At 44.3% G+C, this 17,394-nt stretch overlaps 1 protein-coding gene across 1 annotated transcript in view; it reads right to left on the bottom strand.

Moving 5' to 3' along the window:
• ACTR5 (actin related protein 5) overlaps positions 1-17,394 on the bottom strand; it is a 156,210-nt gene that overhangs the window by 46,794 nt on the left and 92,022 nt on the right. Inside the window, exons 5-6 of the mRNA XM_069243778.1 lie at positions 8,767-8,943; positions 1,376-1,498 (exon numbers count right to left, since the gene is read on the bottom strand). Coding sequence (XP_069099879.1) covers positions 1,376-1,498; positions 8,767-8,943 — 300 coding nt within the window. The remainder of the gene's footprint in view (positions 1-1,375; positions 1,499-8,766; positions 8,944-17,394) is intronic.

The raw sequence follows: 17,394 nt of genomic DNA, 5'->3' as shown, positions 1-17,394 counted from the left end.
CATGGCCTCTGTGTTTTCGATGCCAGACAGCACTCTGCGGCAGTTGCTACAGGCATGAATGACTACGAAAGCAGCGAGACTGTTTTTGTTACTCCCTCTTACACACGGGCAGGGAAGATCATCTGTTATATGACTGACTGGGGAACAGTCTGTAGCGCACCTTCTCTGATATACACAAAGCTTCACACCAGTCAACCAGACAATACAGTTGCAAAACTCTCCCTCAGGACACAGCCACAACTCCAACTTTATGAAACTTGCAGAGCCCCAAGGAAAGAGAAAGCAAACTAAACAGAAGATCTTTTAAACCTGTCATCTCTAAACATCTAGGGCCTGCCACCTCACTCGGACATTCAGGGAAAACAATAAACTCAGTTTATTTCATAATCACTCAGTGTCCTAACTTGCTAAAATAATCAGACCATTAATGGCAAAATCTTCTGAAGTATGGAGGATTAAAAATCACACCATGCCAGTTCAGTTTCAACATCATCAAAAGTAAACAATGGTTCCAGTTAAACCATAACAAAATGAAAACATAGTTACTCCAACTAGTAAGCTACAGTCGATCAACGGATTAACAGACAGCCCCTTACAAGAATGACAGGCAACTAATCATTAATAAGAAGTGGATGCTTGGAAAAGACTCCCAGTACTGCTAGTAGGAAAGCCTATTAAAGCAGGAGAAAGCAACGAAAACTCCTTGACAAACTATGTTACGCTAAAAGTGTTTAGAGTGCCTGGCCCCTAAAACTGTCATAGTGCTGTTGATTAGTAAAGGACGGCAAGGTCAAAATACTGCTATATAAGGTACCGCCGGGATTTGTAAGCCTGTGCAGATTTGAGATGTTCCTTCAGCACCAACAATTGGAAAGGTAGTCCATTTCAAAACTCAACAAAAAGGTAAGAAAAAGATTCTGCGCATTCATATATCTGTGAAATATGCAGATCATGGCCGTAGAAAAGTCATCAAGATACAGCAGGCAACCGGGGTGTTGGGGGGGGGGAGGGTGGTGGGGGCAGAGTGGGGGGGGGGGGGGGCACAATATTTTGGCACTTTGAAATTCTGAGCCCTCTTTCCAAGAGCTCTGAGCAACACCTCGCCTCTTCCAAGTCCCAACAAGAATATAACAATTAAACTATGAGAATGCTGCCGGACGGCAAACACAAAGACGAGAAAGACAATTGCACTCTGTGTGCCCCAGTGGAGAGAGCCCAATGGATGGCAGCTGTGTAGCATCCGTGTATCAGTGCCTGCCTGTCAACTGCTACAAATGCTAAACTTTAAAGATGAACAAGCAAATGAATGACACGAAAAGGAACAATGCATCCGGTATTAGGAGGAGATGACATATAAACGGCAATTTTGCTATACCTGCACTGTGGTGACTGGCCTCTCTGTTTCTGGGGCCTCCTCTGGAAATAGAGGATCCAGGTCAGTCATGGTTTCCATGTCTTCCAGAGAGGTGTCATTGCCCAACTGTTCCAAGTCTGGTACCTGAAAAAGAATAAGTAGATATTGGAAAAGACCCATGGCAGCATTTTTTAAAGAAAGCGAAGCGGGCAGGCAGTGACAGAGAGGATAAAGGGACGACAAAAAGAGAATGTGGGAAGGATAAAGACAGGGGATAGAGACGGTGTGCGAGACTGAGAAGAGAGAAACAAAGCGAAAGAAATAGGAAAGAAAAAGACTGAACACATTAAAGAACTTAATACTAGGAAGAGGAAAAAAGTAAACCTTAGAAGGAGCACTTCTTGATCAGGTCAATACGGCAGATTGCCCAGGCGAATTCAATACGGATTTTCATGGCAATATGCATTACCACCCTAAATCCCTTTCCTTTGGTCTTTAGCCACCACACCCCATACACCTTCATAATACCATTACGCTACTATATTAGAAGTTGTTATGAACAGAAAAGATCAACAGTGCTAGGAGAGCATGCTAACGAAAGAAATATTGATGGGAAATCATAGCAGAAACTTCGGTTAGTTTTCTGGGAGAAACAGACACAAAATTTCAGATTCAGAACTTTGCCAGCCTTTCCAATTTTCGAAAAGTGTAAGTTTCCCAGCGTACAATGTTTGCATCTAATAACTAAAAAAAAAAATTGGAAGGTCTACAACAAAACCACACCTTGACCATTTTCAGTTTAAAAGTAATTCCAAAAATTCAAATCTGTAAGAAAAAATGTAAATAATGTCAACAATTTCATTATGAAGATCCAAGGCATTTCTTGCCTAATGCCATAACAGGAACATCAAACATAACATATAACAGAGGCAAATCGTGGCACTGTAATGAGGTATGATACGTTACTCCATAGGAAATCTAATTTCACCCCTAATGACTTAGCAACCTCCCCGTCACAAACTGAACCAAACCTGAAAGATCCGCATTAAAAATTCCATCTTTGACAGAGCCAAATGCGTGGAGAATGGGCAAGGTCCTTAGCACAAAACCAGTGAGTTTTCCAAATAACACAAGAATCACCATGGATTACTTTCTGCATTCTGTGCCTTTTTTTGGTTTGGGTAATTTCTGTACAAAACAAAACGCACAGTGCCAACTGCGCTTGCAGCAGTGCTGCCTATTAGCGGTCAACATACAGTCTATCACAAATCAGTGGAAACTCAAGCCACTGAATGTGTGAGGAGTTGGCACACAGGTGTCTTTACATATTTATATATCCATATTTTCGTGAACACTACTGGTAGTGAACATCACAATCAAAACCATCCTGAAACTCTGCCCGAAGGACTGAAGTGTCACCCCTTCGTTACACAAGCACATGCCTTAAGTTATGTTTGGTTCAAATTCTGACACAAGCCTATGTTCACCAACACCTTACTAAATGGAGGAACAAGCTCAGCATCGTCAATTTCCATTCTTTAGTGCGTTCAACTGTCTAAACTACCACAAAATCGTCATGTACTACAGGGAGTGCAGAATTATTAGGCAAATGAGTATTTTGACCACATCATCCCCTTTATGCATGTTGTCTTACTCCAAGCTGTATAGGCTCGAAAGCCTACTACCAATTAAGCATATTAGGTGATGTGCATCTCTGTAATGAGAAGGGGTGTGGTCTAATGACATCAACACCCTATATCAGGTGTGCATAATTATTAGGCAACTTCCTTTCCTTTGGCAAAATGGGTCAAAAGAAGGACTTGACAGGCTCAGAAAAGTCAAAAATAGTGAGATATCTTGCAGAGGGATGCAGCACTCTTAAACTTGCAAAGCTTCTGAAGCGTGATCATCGAACAATCAAGCGTTTTATTCAAAATAGTCAACAGGGTCGCAAGAAGCGTGTGGAAAAACCAAGGCGCAAAATAACTGCCCATGAACTGAGAAAAGTCAAGCGTGCAGCTGCCACGATGCCACTTGCCACCAGTTTGGCCATATTTCAGAGCTGCAACATCACTGGAGTGCCCAAAAGCACAAGGTGTGCAATACTCAGAGACATGGCCAAGGTAAGAAAGGCTGAAAGACGACCACCACTGAACAAGACACACAAGCTGAAACGTCAAGACTGGGCCAAGAAATATCTCAAGACTGATTTTTCTAAGGTTTTATGGACTAATGAAATGAGAGTGAGTCTTGATGGGCCAGATGGATGGGCCCGTGGCTGGATTGGTAAAGGGCAGAGAGCTCCAGTCCGACTCAGACGCCAGCAAGGTGGAGGTGGAGTACTGGTTTGGGCTGGTATCATCAAAGATGAGCTTGTGGGGCCTTTTCGGGTTGAGGATGGAGTCAAGCTCAACTCCCAGTCCTACTGCCAGTTCCTGGAAGACACCTTCTTCAAGCAGTGGTACAGGAAGAAGTCTGCATCCTTCAAGAAAAACATGATTTTCATGCAGGACAATGCTCCATCACACGCGTCCAAGTACTCCACAGCGTGGCTGGCAAGAAAGGGTATAAAAGAAGGAAATCTAATGACATGGCCTCCTTGTTCACCTGATCTGAACCCCATTGAGAACCTGTGGTCCATCATCAAATGTGAGATTTACAAGGAGGGAAAACAGTACACATCTCTGAACAGTGTCTGGGAGGCTGTGGTTGCTGCTGCACGCAATGTTGATGGTGAACAGATCAAAACACTGACAGAATCCATGGATGGCAGGCTTTTGAGTGTCCTTGCAAAGAAAGGTGGCTATATTGGTCACTGATTTGTTTTTGTTTTGTTTTTGAATGTCAGAAATGTATATTTGTGAATGTTGAGATGTTATATTGGTTTCACTGGTAATAATAAATAATTGAAATGGGTATATATTTTTTTTTGTTAAGTTGCCTAATAATTATGCACAGTAATAGTCACCTGCCACACAGATATCCCCCTAACATAGCTAAAACTAAAAACAAACTGAAAACTACTTCCAAAAATATTCAGCTTTGATATTGATGAGTTTTTTGGGTTCATTGAGAACATGGTTGTTGTTCAATAATAAAATTAATCCTCAAAAATACAACTTGCCTAATAATTCTGCACTCCCTGTATGTACGCTCTAACTCACAGTAGAAGAAGCACTCATCCTGGTGGGTCACTCGGTCATATCTCCTAAATACACTTCCAGGTTAAAAGTTATTGTGAGTTTAAAAATTACCATACTCAAATGCACATCAATCGATCCAACATATTCATTGTTTTGCGATTCGCAAATTAAAACACATCACAATAAAGAGGTGGCAGCCCCCGGCCAACCTTAACTTTGTTCGAACTTTATTTTATCCAATGAACGTAAAACAGGCGCACATTTGGATTACGTCAGTCATTCTGTTACAATGAAAACTAACAACAATAGTAAATAGTAATACTATATGTCTACCACACGAGGGCAGCATTACAACATAAGTTAACCTTGTAATGGATTTAAATTTCGTTTGAAAATAATCATTTCAGATAATTGGATCAAATAAGGAAGACATTTATGATGGAGTCCTTTAATCACTAGACATCTAATCGGTAGTAATCAGGTGTTTTTTTGGTCGTAGTCCAAGTCCATTACACAAGCATCTAGGAACATTAACATGAAACCTTTTTCTTCTAGGAGCGCAGAGCAGAAGCAACACGAGTTTTATGTGCTAAGTGAACTTGCACTTTTTGTGATGCGACACTTTCAGCTTTCCAGGGCTTTGTAACCAAAAGCAGTTTGCATGCTGATATTTTGAACCCATACTTACAAACGCTGTGATAGTTTCCTTTGTGTTACTAAGTTAGTAAGCATCCATGTGGTGGTTATCCCTCCTCCAACCAGTGAGCCAGTGCCAAAGAAAAGTACTTCCGTCTTAACAACATTGCACATCCACTTGTTCTGGCACATCCAATAGAAAACTGCAGCCAGAAAAGGCCTGATTAAATCTGTGACAAGATCTTTCCCTTTATTAAAGGAGAAGAGCAGCAGAGTATTGTTCACATACAAGATTATTTTAGCTCCAAAAGATTACACCAGATGTACAAGAGAAGATAGATGTTAAAGTGGGGCTTAGGGCAGAGCCTTGTGGGACCCCTACTCTTAAGGCCTTAGAACTTGATGGAGGAGAGGTTCAAGCCTCTTGGCCTCGGTTCCCTAAACACTCCATCCATCTCAACGAGGAGTCCTTCAATCCAATAGTCCGAAAAAGAAGGATAGAGTGTGGAATTGTTTTCAAAGGCCGCTGACAGATCTAACATCATCAGCACAGCCTTGGCACCTGTATCTAAAGTACACTTAAAGTGCTCAGATGCCTCAAGAAGAGCAGTTTCAGGGCTCAAGCAGGCCTGAAGCCAGGTTGAATGGGATGCAGAATGTCATTAGACTCATAACGGACGGAAAGCCGATGGTAAACAACTTTCTCTGGCAGCTCTGACAAACAGCTGACCACCTTCCTGGAAGACAACAACCTGCTCGACCCCTCACAAACCGGATTCCGAACCAACCACAGCACTGAAACCGCCCTCATCTCAGTCACTGACGACATCAGAACCCTGATGGACAACGGTGAAACAGTCGCCCTCATTCTGCTCGACCTCTCGGCTGCCTTTGACACCGTCTGTCACCGCACCCTAATCACCCGCCTCCGCTCCACCGGGATCCAAGGCCAGGCCCTGGACTGGATCGCCTCCTTCCTCGCAAACCGTTCCCAAAGAGTTTACCTCCCTCCGTTTCGCTCAGAACCCACCGAGATCATCTGCGGCGTACCCCAAGGCTCATCACTCAGCCCGACACTCTTCAATGTCTACATGAGCCCCCTCACCAACATCGTACGCAAGCACGACATCATCATCACCTCCTACGCCGACGACACCCAACTTATACTCTCCCTCACCAAGGACCCCGCCAGCGCCAAGACCAACCTACAAGAGGGTATGAAGGACATCGCAGATTGGATGAGGCTCAGCCGCCTAAAGCTGAACTCTGAAAAAACGGAAGTCCTCATCCTCGGCAACACCCCGTCCGCCTGGGACGACTCCTGGTGGCCCACGGCCCTTGGCACCGCACCGACCCCCACAGACCACGCCCGCAACCTCGGCTTCATCTTGGACCCTCTTCTCACCATGACCAAGCAAGTTAACGCCGTGTCCTCCGCCTGCTTCCTCACCCTCTGCATGCTCCGCAAGATCTTCCGCTGGATCCCTGCCGACACCAGAAAAACCGTGACCCACGCCCTCGTCACGAGCCGCCTGGACTACGGCAACACCCTCTACGCCGGGACCACAGCCAAACTCCAAAATCGCCTGCAACGCATTCAAAACGCCTCGGCCCGCCTCATCCTCGACATACACCGCAGCAGCCACATCTCCGCACACCTGACACACCTGCATTGGCTCCCAGTCAGCAAAAGGATCACCTTCCGACTTCTCACCCACGCACACAAAGCCCTCCACGACAAGGGACCGGAATACCTCAACAGACGCCTCAGCTTCTACGTCCCCACCAGCCTCCTCCGCTCCTCTGGCCTCGCACTCGCTGCTGTCCCTCGCATCCGCCGCTCCACGGCGGGTGGGAGATCTTTCTCCTTCCTGGCGGCCAAGACCTGGAACTCCCTCCCCACCAGCCTCAGGACCACTCCGCTTTCCGGAGACTCCTAAAGACCTGGCTGTTCGAGCAGCGATAACCCCCCCTTTTTCCCCTAGCGCCTTGAGACCCGCACGGGTGAGTAGCGCGCTTTATAAATGTTAATGATTTGATTTGATTTGATTTGATTGTGCCGGACAGCAAAAACAGGGCCTATAATTGGTTAACGTTTTGGGGTCTGCTGAAGGTTTTTTCGGCAGTGGGATCATTTTTGACAGCCTCCAAAGAGAAGGGACCACTGTTGTGGCTAAGGAGTCATTGAGCAACTTGTTCACCAAGGGGTTAATTACTTCTGGCACCACAATTAGTAGATCTCTTGGGCAGGAGTCTATTGGCAAGCCGGATTTGAGGCACTGACTATTTGCAATTTTATTTTCCAAAGTCATAGGGTTAAAAGAAGAACAGGATCATTCCACATTCTCTATTAATTCCTTAGGGAGGGTAGGCTCAAATCATCTAAAGTAGATCTAGACTGATTAGACTGAATTTTAAGACTCCTTTTAAAAAACAAAAAAAAAAATGTAAGCCAATTTTTCACACCATTCTAATGATAATGGCAGACTTCTAACACAAGCAGTGGATGCCATGAACTACTTTACCACCTTAAACACTTCTCACAACTTGCTACCTGCAGCTTCAATACTGTCTACATACGTAACATTGTCCAAGCAATCACATCTGTAAAATTCAACGGCATATCAAATTTGTTTTCCAGGAACGCGACCTCGGGCAGGTTCAAGACGGACCTCGAGGAGAAGTGGAAAGTACTCTCCTTGGGTAAGAGGTTTTACGCGTCCCTATGATGCCCGTTACCTACATGGGATGGGCGACTTATCACTTGACTGACATACACAATAGATCGGCAGACTGTAAGTGACCTTCCAGCATTTATTGTCTTGTTTTTACATGGAGAAGTAAAATGGTATCGGTCCTGATGAAGCGCCAGTGGATCCATGTGTGACCGTGAGGGCGCGAAACATGTCGACCATATGTTAGGAGCAAACAATTTGCCTCCTCCCTAGTTTTGAAGGAGTATTGGGAACATTGTTCTCCTGAATACTCTGAGTTGTGTTTTTAACCTTGGCCTAACCCTTATTGAAAGTATTAAAATTATTATGAGGTTTAGAGCCAATTTTAGATTCTTGTCTCTCCTTTCTTTCCCCTGTCAATATGGGCTGCAGACTTTGATTAAACATCTTTTTGGTTGAAGAGCCCCCATCCTTCGGTTGGAGGCCCGTCGGACATTGCAGTGCCAGTCTGGCGAGGGGTTAGCCCGATGATGATGCTTGACATCCTAATGTGATGCTTGAGGGCACTCCTACAACGATTTCACTGCAGTCCTCTCTAGTCCCCTGTGTTTACTTAGTCTGGAACAGTGTACTTATTTGGTTTATAGTTTCAAGTTAAGGGAGACAGTACACTGGACCAAAAAACTCCCTGTCCCTCCTGTCTTTAGAAGGAAATATCAAATTTGTTACCTATTTCTTTATCTATTGAATTTAAGGGGCTGTATGTTAAGCAGCTGCACGTTAAACACCAGAAAGAAGACTAACAATAAAGATCAATAAGGTTTGTAAGCCAAAGCCCTAAAGATGAGGGCACAGTGGTCAAGAGAAAAAGTTAGTTGGGGAGTGATGATACTAGGAGCATCTTTAGTTCGGTGAAGAAGCATTGTGAGATGAGAGAGCAGCTATGACAGGGATTTACCTGGAGCTTGCTATCCACCACCTCCACGCTGGCCTCAGCCTGCAATATCTTCTGCTTGGTCTGCTCGATAGCTTGGCTCAGCTTCTGGATGTACGAGTGAAGCTCTTCAGCAGAGTCCATGTTTAGGTCCACCAGGCCTTTGTGGAACTGGTCCATGTGTCCATCTTCAAGTAGCTCCTGTGCAACAAAGAAAAGCCACTAATCCATCTCTTAAGTTTAGCCTTTTAAGATAATTCTTAATTGATCATTGCTAGTAAATTATGAAACTAGTGTATATTTGTCTAAATACTGTTGTTTGTATGGTTTCTATGTCAATGTATACTTTTTTGTTAGACCCTTCAAGTAGACTCTTACAACATGGTTTGCACTTCAAAAATAAAATAAATACAAAATAAAATTAGCCAAATACAAATAAACCCAGCCTTTACAGATAGTTTTTATGTACTAAACAAATAAAAAGATATGCCTTCTTGACTGGTCCTGTTCTAGCCTGGGTCCCAAAAGAAAAACTAGCATCTTTATCACATTACCCAGGAATTAATAATTAAATCCTATCCCGATTTAGGGTTTAATTGAAGTACATTTCGTCTGCATGACTGTCCGTCTAGTAATAATAATGAAACATTACATTCCAAGGTCCATAGTAGCTTCTGTAGGACAATTATATTTAAGACACAGGCTAAGATTACGAAATACACCTTTTATTCCCCCCTCACATCATTACCAGAGAAAGAATTTATAACTTTAAACCATTCTTTTAGTCTATAAAGTCCAGCAACACACTGACATCTTCATTCTTCAAAGCTGCAAACAAGATAAAACTGAAGATCAAAAGTACAAATATAAAAGCTTTAACTCAGTCATAACGATTTTCCTTCTCTGAACTCTCAAAGAAAACCAGAAAAGAGTGAATTCACTCAGGGTGGGTTATTATTGTGGTGCGATAATGTTGGGCTCCGTGTCTTCAATAAAATCCAGATTTTATTCCCACTGGGCCGTGGAAAATCTACATTTTATGTCACGACTCAGAGGCTAATATTATTCAAGATTAAAGTGCAGTTAGAACATTGCCAATTGCATTCATGTTTAAAGTAGCAACTTCTGAACATGTTCTTATTCAATCAATCTGTAGTGCTTAAGATATCCAGCAATCCACCACCCATTACAAAAGCCTTTGATGCTGATGCACTTTTAAGCGAATGAGCTCCAAAACTAGTGACATCCACACCTGCAGCTCTCATCACTTCTTTCACCCATCTCGGTCAAATTGGTGATGAAACTGCCCTATGAGGCCACCAGTAGGAAAGTAGTAACTGTGCAACATTATTTCTCAAACCCTTGGTTCATTCATGTTCAGACACTTAACCACGCACAGTCTTTCATTCGACTCAAAGTAAGGGTAGAATATAGTCTTTCATAAGGTTTTCGTTCTCCTCTTACTGTAGAAAACAAACACCTTCTGGATGATAAGCCCTACTTGCAACATCCAGAGCCCTCACATCTGAAATCCTTGTAAACGACACCAAGCAAAGTAGAAGCGTCAATTTCAAAGAGATTTGTTTTGGAATCGATTTGAATTATCGCCCCAACTTACTATAACCTAACAACAGTCTAATATCCCATGATGGAGTATATTTCACTGTAGATGGGTTGAACACCCTCATACTAAGCATTATTTTCTGAGTCAGTAAAATCTGACCGAAAGATACATAATTTATTAAGCAAAGCCCTGCCGCTATAGCGGACCTACAGACATTCACTATTCTGAGAGATAAGCCAATTCCAAATATTTCAGTTAAATAATTAACCACATGAACTCTATCTGTTTAAACAAGATCATAATCATGTCGCACACACCAACAATCCCATTTCTGCTAAGCCAATCTATAAGATTTTCTGGTCCCTGATGCCCAGGACTCTGAGTCTGAAAGCTTCTGCCGAAAGTCCTGGCATTTCTCTCTGTCTCTTGAAATCCTCCATGCCAACAAATCTCTAAGTCTTTGCTCTGCCAGACTATGAAACTCTCCTTCTGGCCCTAGACTTACTACTCCGAATCTCAGTATCTAGGCAGTAAAAGCGATTGCCATTTCCATCATGACCGGAAGCCAAGCTTGTGACCTCCAAACTGGAGTTACAACCACTACAGTGTCCCTGCATGCATATTTGCAGCAGACCTCTCAGCAACATTACACATTGAGGGAAAGCATAAACTGCTAGTCCCCTTTAATCCTGAGGGAAGGTGTCTACTATTTCTCTTGAATCCCCAGAAATCTCCAGCTGCTCGAGTCTTCGAAAACGAAAAAGCTACACCAGTGGTTCCCAACCTTTTGACTTCTGTGGACCCCCACTTTATCATTACTGGAACCTGCAGGCCCCACTAAATCATTACCGAAATCCAGGGACCCCTCCACTGAGTCGTTACTAGAAGCCGGGGACACTGGCCTAAACATTTTCGATGAGTTGAACCGCAAAACAATACATAAACAAATACAGAAATAAGCATCCATCAAACACAAATACACATGATAACACATTTTATATATATATATATATATATATATATTTATTTTTTATTTTTTATGAAAGGTTGAAGCATTTCTAAATGTAATAGAGGCCACTCTTCGTCCATACTATATTCTGTTTGATGCACCTGCACTGCTCCCACAAATCAATCTGAAGATGATAATTACACTTATAGCCTCCAATTTAAAATTCCTTGAAATTTACAGTCCCTTTTAAAATTTTCAGTTACACCCTTTATTAATCTGTTAATATTAATGGAGTCACTTCTGGGGCGCTGGGTTCAAGGCAAGCAGGCCCAGTCTTCCTTCAAGTTTTTCCAGACAGGAGGGACGCCCTTCTTCTGATTCACTACAGATCCAGCAGTGTTCTGAGGAGAGGTCTGTGTGGTCTTTCTACGTAACCTGAGGATCTGTATAGCACCCTTGTCACCCAGGAGGGTATCCAGGTGCCGAGTCCTGCAGAGCTCTAGTTGAATAGCCAAGTCTTGAGGCTCTTCTGGAACTCCTGGAGAGATGGAGTCATTCTCAGGAAGGATGGGAGGCTGTTCCAGGGTTTGGCTGCGGTGAAGGAGAAAGCACAGCCTCTGAGAGAGCTGCGACGGATGTGGGAGGTGACTGCGAGGCAGAGTGATGCTGAGCTAAGTGTCTGAAGGATTGGTAGAAGTTCAGTCGATGGTTGAGACAAGTGGGTCCAAAATCGTCCCGGGCCTTGTATGCGTAGGTCAGGATCTTGAATTGGCAGCATTTGTGCATCGGCAGCCAGTAGAGGTTTCTTAGATGGTGGGAGAAGAGGATTCTTCTAGGGAGGTCCAGAATGAGTCTGGCGGCAGATTTTTGGATGACTTGGAGTTGTTTTGTGAGATGAGTTGAGATCCCTGAGTAGAGGGGATTTCCGTAGTCAAGGCAGCTGGTGATGAGTGCCTGAGTGATTGTTCTTCTCGTTGTGACCTGGATCCAGCATACGTAGGGCAAGGAAGAAGGTGGCAGAGTCTGACTTTATCTGTTTCTCCATGCAGAGATCATCATCAAGGATGGACCCCCAGGTTCCCGGCAAAGGGGAAAAGTGCAAGGTCCAAGCTTGTCAGGCCACCAGGAGATATCCCGCAGTGAGGTGGAGTTTCCAATCAGGAGGGCTTCTGTTTTGTCAGTGTTATGTTTGAGGTAGTTGTCCTTCATCCATTCAGCGATAAGATTCATGTAGAGGTGGAAATTGGCTTTTGTAGTGGGCATGTGTTTGGATAACGAGAGGATGAGTTGAACGTCGTCTGCGTAGGAGATAATTTTCACACTGTACCTCCTGATTATGCTGGACAGGGGGCCATGTAGATGTTGACGAGGGTGGGGCTGAGGGAAGAGCCTTGTGGTTCTCCACATATGATGTCCTTGAGTTGAGAGATGAAGAAAAGGAGGAAGACTCTTTGTAGTCTGCCGGAAAGGAAGAAGGCAATTTACTGTAGGGAGCTTCCTCTAATGCTTATCTGGTGGAGTATCCTGAGTAGCGTGTCATGGGGGACAGTGTTGAATGCTGCTGAGAGGTCAAGGAGAACAAGTGCGACTGAGTCTCCCTGATCAAGCAGGGTTCTGATGTCATCTGTGGTGGCAATCAGAGCAGATTCAGTGCTGTGGTTGGCTCAAAATCTGTATTGGGAGGTGTTCAGACGTTCGTGGCCTAAGTAGGTGGTGAGTTGCTATTCAATGGGTTTCTCAATGCCCTTGGCTGGGAAGGGAAGCAGGGAGATTGGGCAGCAGTTTTTGAGAGTTTGAGGAGAGGCTGGACTCCGGCGTATTTCCACTCTTCGGGGTAGATGGCTGTCATAATGGAGAAGTTGAGGATGTCCATGAGTTTGATGTCAATGGCGATATTGCCTTTGTTGAACAGATGGTGGAGACACGGGTCCGTGGGTGACTCAGAGTGGATAAATTTCATGATGTTGGTGGTAGATAGCGTGGTGAGAGGGCTCCAGCTGTGGAGGGTGGTGACTGTTTGGGGAATGAAGGGGGTAGTTGTGGTTGAATAGGCAGAGAGTGTCAGCAGTTGTTGGCTGGGGGGCAAAGTTTCTTTATATTATGGATATCTGTTGTAGGATTAGTCTGCGAGGGAATCGCAGAGTTCTTGTGTCGGTGAGGAGTTGTTTTCTGCTGCTGGTAGTTTGGAGAATTCCTTGACGATCATAAGCAGCTCCTTGCTTCTACTGGTGCTGGATTGGATCCCGGTTAGTAAGTCTAGTGTCTTAGCTTCTTTTAGACCATTGTGGTACTGGCTGAGTAAGTGTTTGAAGTGTCTCTGTTGCTGGGAGCTCTGGGGGAACGACAGTGTCTCTCAAATTGCTTGCATTTGCGCTTCTGTAAACGGAGCTCTGAGGTGTACCAATTTGCTTGTTTGGTGGGTTTGTGTATGATCATTTGGAAGGACCTAGTCTGTCAGCGCAATAGGTGATCCAGGCATTGACGTTTTTGATGGCAGTGTTGATGTCTGAGGTGGCATCTGTGGAATGGTGACTGAGGGTGTCTGTCCATTGGTTTTCAGTGATCTTGAGCCAGATCTGCTGGGTTGTATGCAGGTGGGATGAGTGGGAGTGCTGGCGTAGGTGAAGTGGACAATGGCACGGTCTGAACATGCTCCTACTGTTTAGGAGGTGTTTGTATCGTTGAGGTCCTCGATGTGGAAGTTTAGGACTCCAATAAAGACGTAGTGTTCGCTGTTGATGGCTTTAGGGGTGACGAGTACAGGGATGGCATTTCAGAAGCTGGGACTGGGAGACCTATGACAGTGGTGTTGAAATCTATGCTTATCTGAAAGTTGAGGTGTTCCATGAGCTGTGTGTTGTTGACCGTGAGGGTGGTGCACTGGAGAGTTTCTTTGTAAATGATGGCAATGCCTTCTCCTGGTTTGTTGGGTTGGTCAAGGAGCTTGATCTTGTGGCCCATAGAAGAGGCTGCGGTAAAGTCAGATGCAGAGGAGGTGGTGAGCCACGTTCCACTGAAGAAGGCAATGTAGCCCTTGAGGGAGTGAATGGTGTCTCCTACCTCAGTTGAGTGCTTGCAGAGGGATCATACGTTGAGTCGGATACATTTTAGAAGAGTGGCCACGCAGCTGGGTGGAGGTGGGTTGGCGTGGCAGCAGCGGCGGCGGCAGGAGAATGGACCAGCAGTGTTTGTAGGTGAGGAATGGCAGCAGACCCCGAAGGAGTGGGTGTAGAGGGTGAGGAGTTCAGATCATGAGTTGCGGAGGATGTTCATAGAACCAGGGTTCCTGGTGATAGGTGTGGTCCAGGCGCGGATGGGAGCAGATGGGCTTGTCTTTGGCGCACCAGTGGTGCGCCCACTATGCGGCTCTGCTTTGCAGACGCCTGCATCAATAGTCCTGGGAGGTGAATGGGGCGGTGAGGGAGGCGGGAAGGCTGAAAGCAGGAAGCCGTGAGGAGTCAGAACTGGCAGAAAAGAAGTGCCACAGGGGCAGTGAGAAAAACTGAAAACAGAAGAAAACACACAAGCCTGCAGGAAAGTAATACTAAATAAAAGTAATACTAAATAAAACTATGCTAAATATGAGAATGACCAGCAAAATAAGTAATTTTACAATGAGCCTGAACACAAATAAGTAATCATACATTTAGCCTGAACACAACTGGATGCCAAAAGGTTTGAGCAGGTACTGGGGGGCCTGATGGCTGTCCCGATCCGGAGGATCTCATTGCAGTGGTGCAGCACCAGCTGGCAGCGAGAGAGCGGCACACAGTCTGAGCGGTCAGGGATATACACTATAAAGCCACGAAGCAGCCTGCATAAGTAGTCCTGAGAGGAGGCCAGGGATGCAAGAGGGCTGAAGGCAGGATGCCATGGGGAGTCGAAAACAGGAGGAAAGTAGTGTGACGGGGGCAGTGAGAAAAGCCCTAAATAGAAGAAAACACACCAGATTGCAACTAACTAATACTAAATAAAACTATGGTAAATACAAGACTGGCCAGCAAAATAAGTAATTATAAAGTTAGCCTGAACACAACTGGATGCCAAAAGGTTGAGCAGGTATCGGCAGGCCAAACAGCTGGCTCGATCAGGAGCCTCATGCTGCGGGAGTGCGGCACCTTGAAGGAGGAGCTGGTAGTGAGAGAGCGACACACAGATAAAGGGGTCCCGGGTATAAAAGTGGTCCACTTTTATGCCAGTGCCAGACTTTCCACTAACTGTTCTGATCAGTTCCTTTCTCTACTGGGTTTGAGCTAGCCTCACGTAAGAGAGACAAGGGGGGCAGGCACCAGTGTGAGTTCCATCTGCCAGTGACAAGGGATGTATCCTTGGAAGCTCAGAAAGGGGCTGGGCACAGACCCCTATGCCATCCGGTCAGGTATGGAGCCCCACTTCCCACTCCAGGACCCTTGGTCCACTGACCGGGGGAATATATATATATTACTGCAGGGGAGCCATCAAGGGTCAGATGACAATGGCAGTAAACCTTTTCAGGTGTAGGCTGAAAAATGAGAACTTTATATAGTTGTTCTCAAAACAGTAATATAAAAGAAGTCCAACTTTACCATTAACTTGGATTTAAAATCACTAATAAATGATGTCCTTGAATCATCTTTTTAGCAGTAGTCAACCCGAAGTTAAGCTGTTATTGAGTAGTTTTTCTATGGTGGGTCAGCCTTGCAACAACGAAAAACAACTTTGTATGTTTTATTTACTGGCAGGGCATGTAAAACATAAGATATACACACCCTAATTGTTGTATACCTTGCAACGTGCCCTATGGGCATTTAGGACCTAACACAGAGGTGAATTGTACTAAAGGGGAAGATTTCGCCTAGGAAAAAGGTTTCTTTGCCAGGTCAAAAGGGCAGTTTAAAGCTGAACATAAAGGCTGGAATGGAAGACGTGGTGATATGCTTTTACAGTGCTACTATAGTGGGTTGCACTAGGAGTGCTGCAGCTCGCAAACAACATTAAATTTACAGGCCCTAGGTAAATGTGATACCATATACTAGGGTAATTGCCAATTGTTAATTGTGCCAATTAGGTGTATACCAACCTTACATTTATAAAGAAGCATAATAAGCACTTTCCCTCTGGCGAGCAGGGGTAAAGTGTGCCCAGTCCTACGGCCATCAAAAACGGGTTCAGTTAAAGCAGGAAAAAAATCTGGGGTGTTCCAGCAGAAGGGGCACATTTTCTTCAGTAACCCTTACATACACTGCCTGTTACAAAGTGGTGTTGTTAGCTGATGATGCCCTTTGTTTCGTCACACAACCAGACTTCTCAATTCCTAATTTAGTTAGAGAACTTAACGACTCTATGAAAGCATCTGGTTTCATGATCAATTATACTACGCCTACAGTCAATACCACAATACCATCTACACATGTTGCTGTGATGGATAACTTGGGAGGGATGGGATGGGGATAGAGTTTCTGCATCTCAGCAAACCCCTTATAATACTCAGGGATTCATATATCAGCTTCTTCCAAGCAGCAATATGATTACAATCGCCCCACCACCCCCCCTTTAGCGCCTCACCTCACTGGAGGTTCTTTTTAAACAAGTGCATCACGGGAGAAAAATGAATACCTCTTGGTTTGGACAAGTGGTCACAATAGCAATTATTTTTTTACCCTAGCACTTATACGTCTCTCAGATGTTGCCACTTAGATTCCTGCCTATTGCTCTAAATTAAATCCAGGATTAACTACTGGTATTTAACAGGGGAAATGAAGACCCTAAAAAAAAAAAAAAAACTTTGTAAAAATCCATACATGATAGAGGCCTAGCAATCCCTCATCTAGAAATATTCAAAGAACATAATTGAGACCATTTTATATTGGATTGGATAAATACCTACGTGTCTTTCACATACATCAGCCAATATAACACAGCTATTATACAGCACAAATAAACCCACGAGAAAACCGACAAAGTCATGAGACGTTGAGACGTTATTACATTTCCTTCCCCACTGACACATATCTTGAATTATCTGGACTTTCGTCCAAGCTATCTTGATCGAAGGGAAAGCCAACATGCGTGGCCTCTTGGTAAACTGAATTTGATCCACAAATACAGAAGGATACATGAAGTAACATGTGGACATGTTTAGTTAAAACCGTGACTTGCA

The sequence above is a fragment of the Pleurodeles waltl genome, chromosome 7 (genome assembly GCF_031143425.1).
Source record: "Pleurodeles waltl isolate 20211129_DDA chromosome 7, aPleWal1.hap1.20221129, whole genome shotgun sequence".
Lineage (NCBI taxonomy): Eukaryota > Metazoa > Chordata > Amphibia > Caudata > Salamandridae > Pleurodeles > Pleurodeles waltl.
Note: the sequence above shows the minus strand (reverse complement) of the source record. Positions and strands in the feature narration are given on the sequence as shown.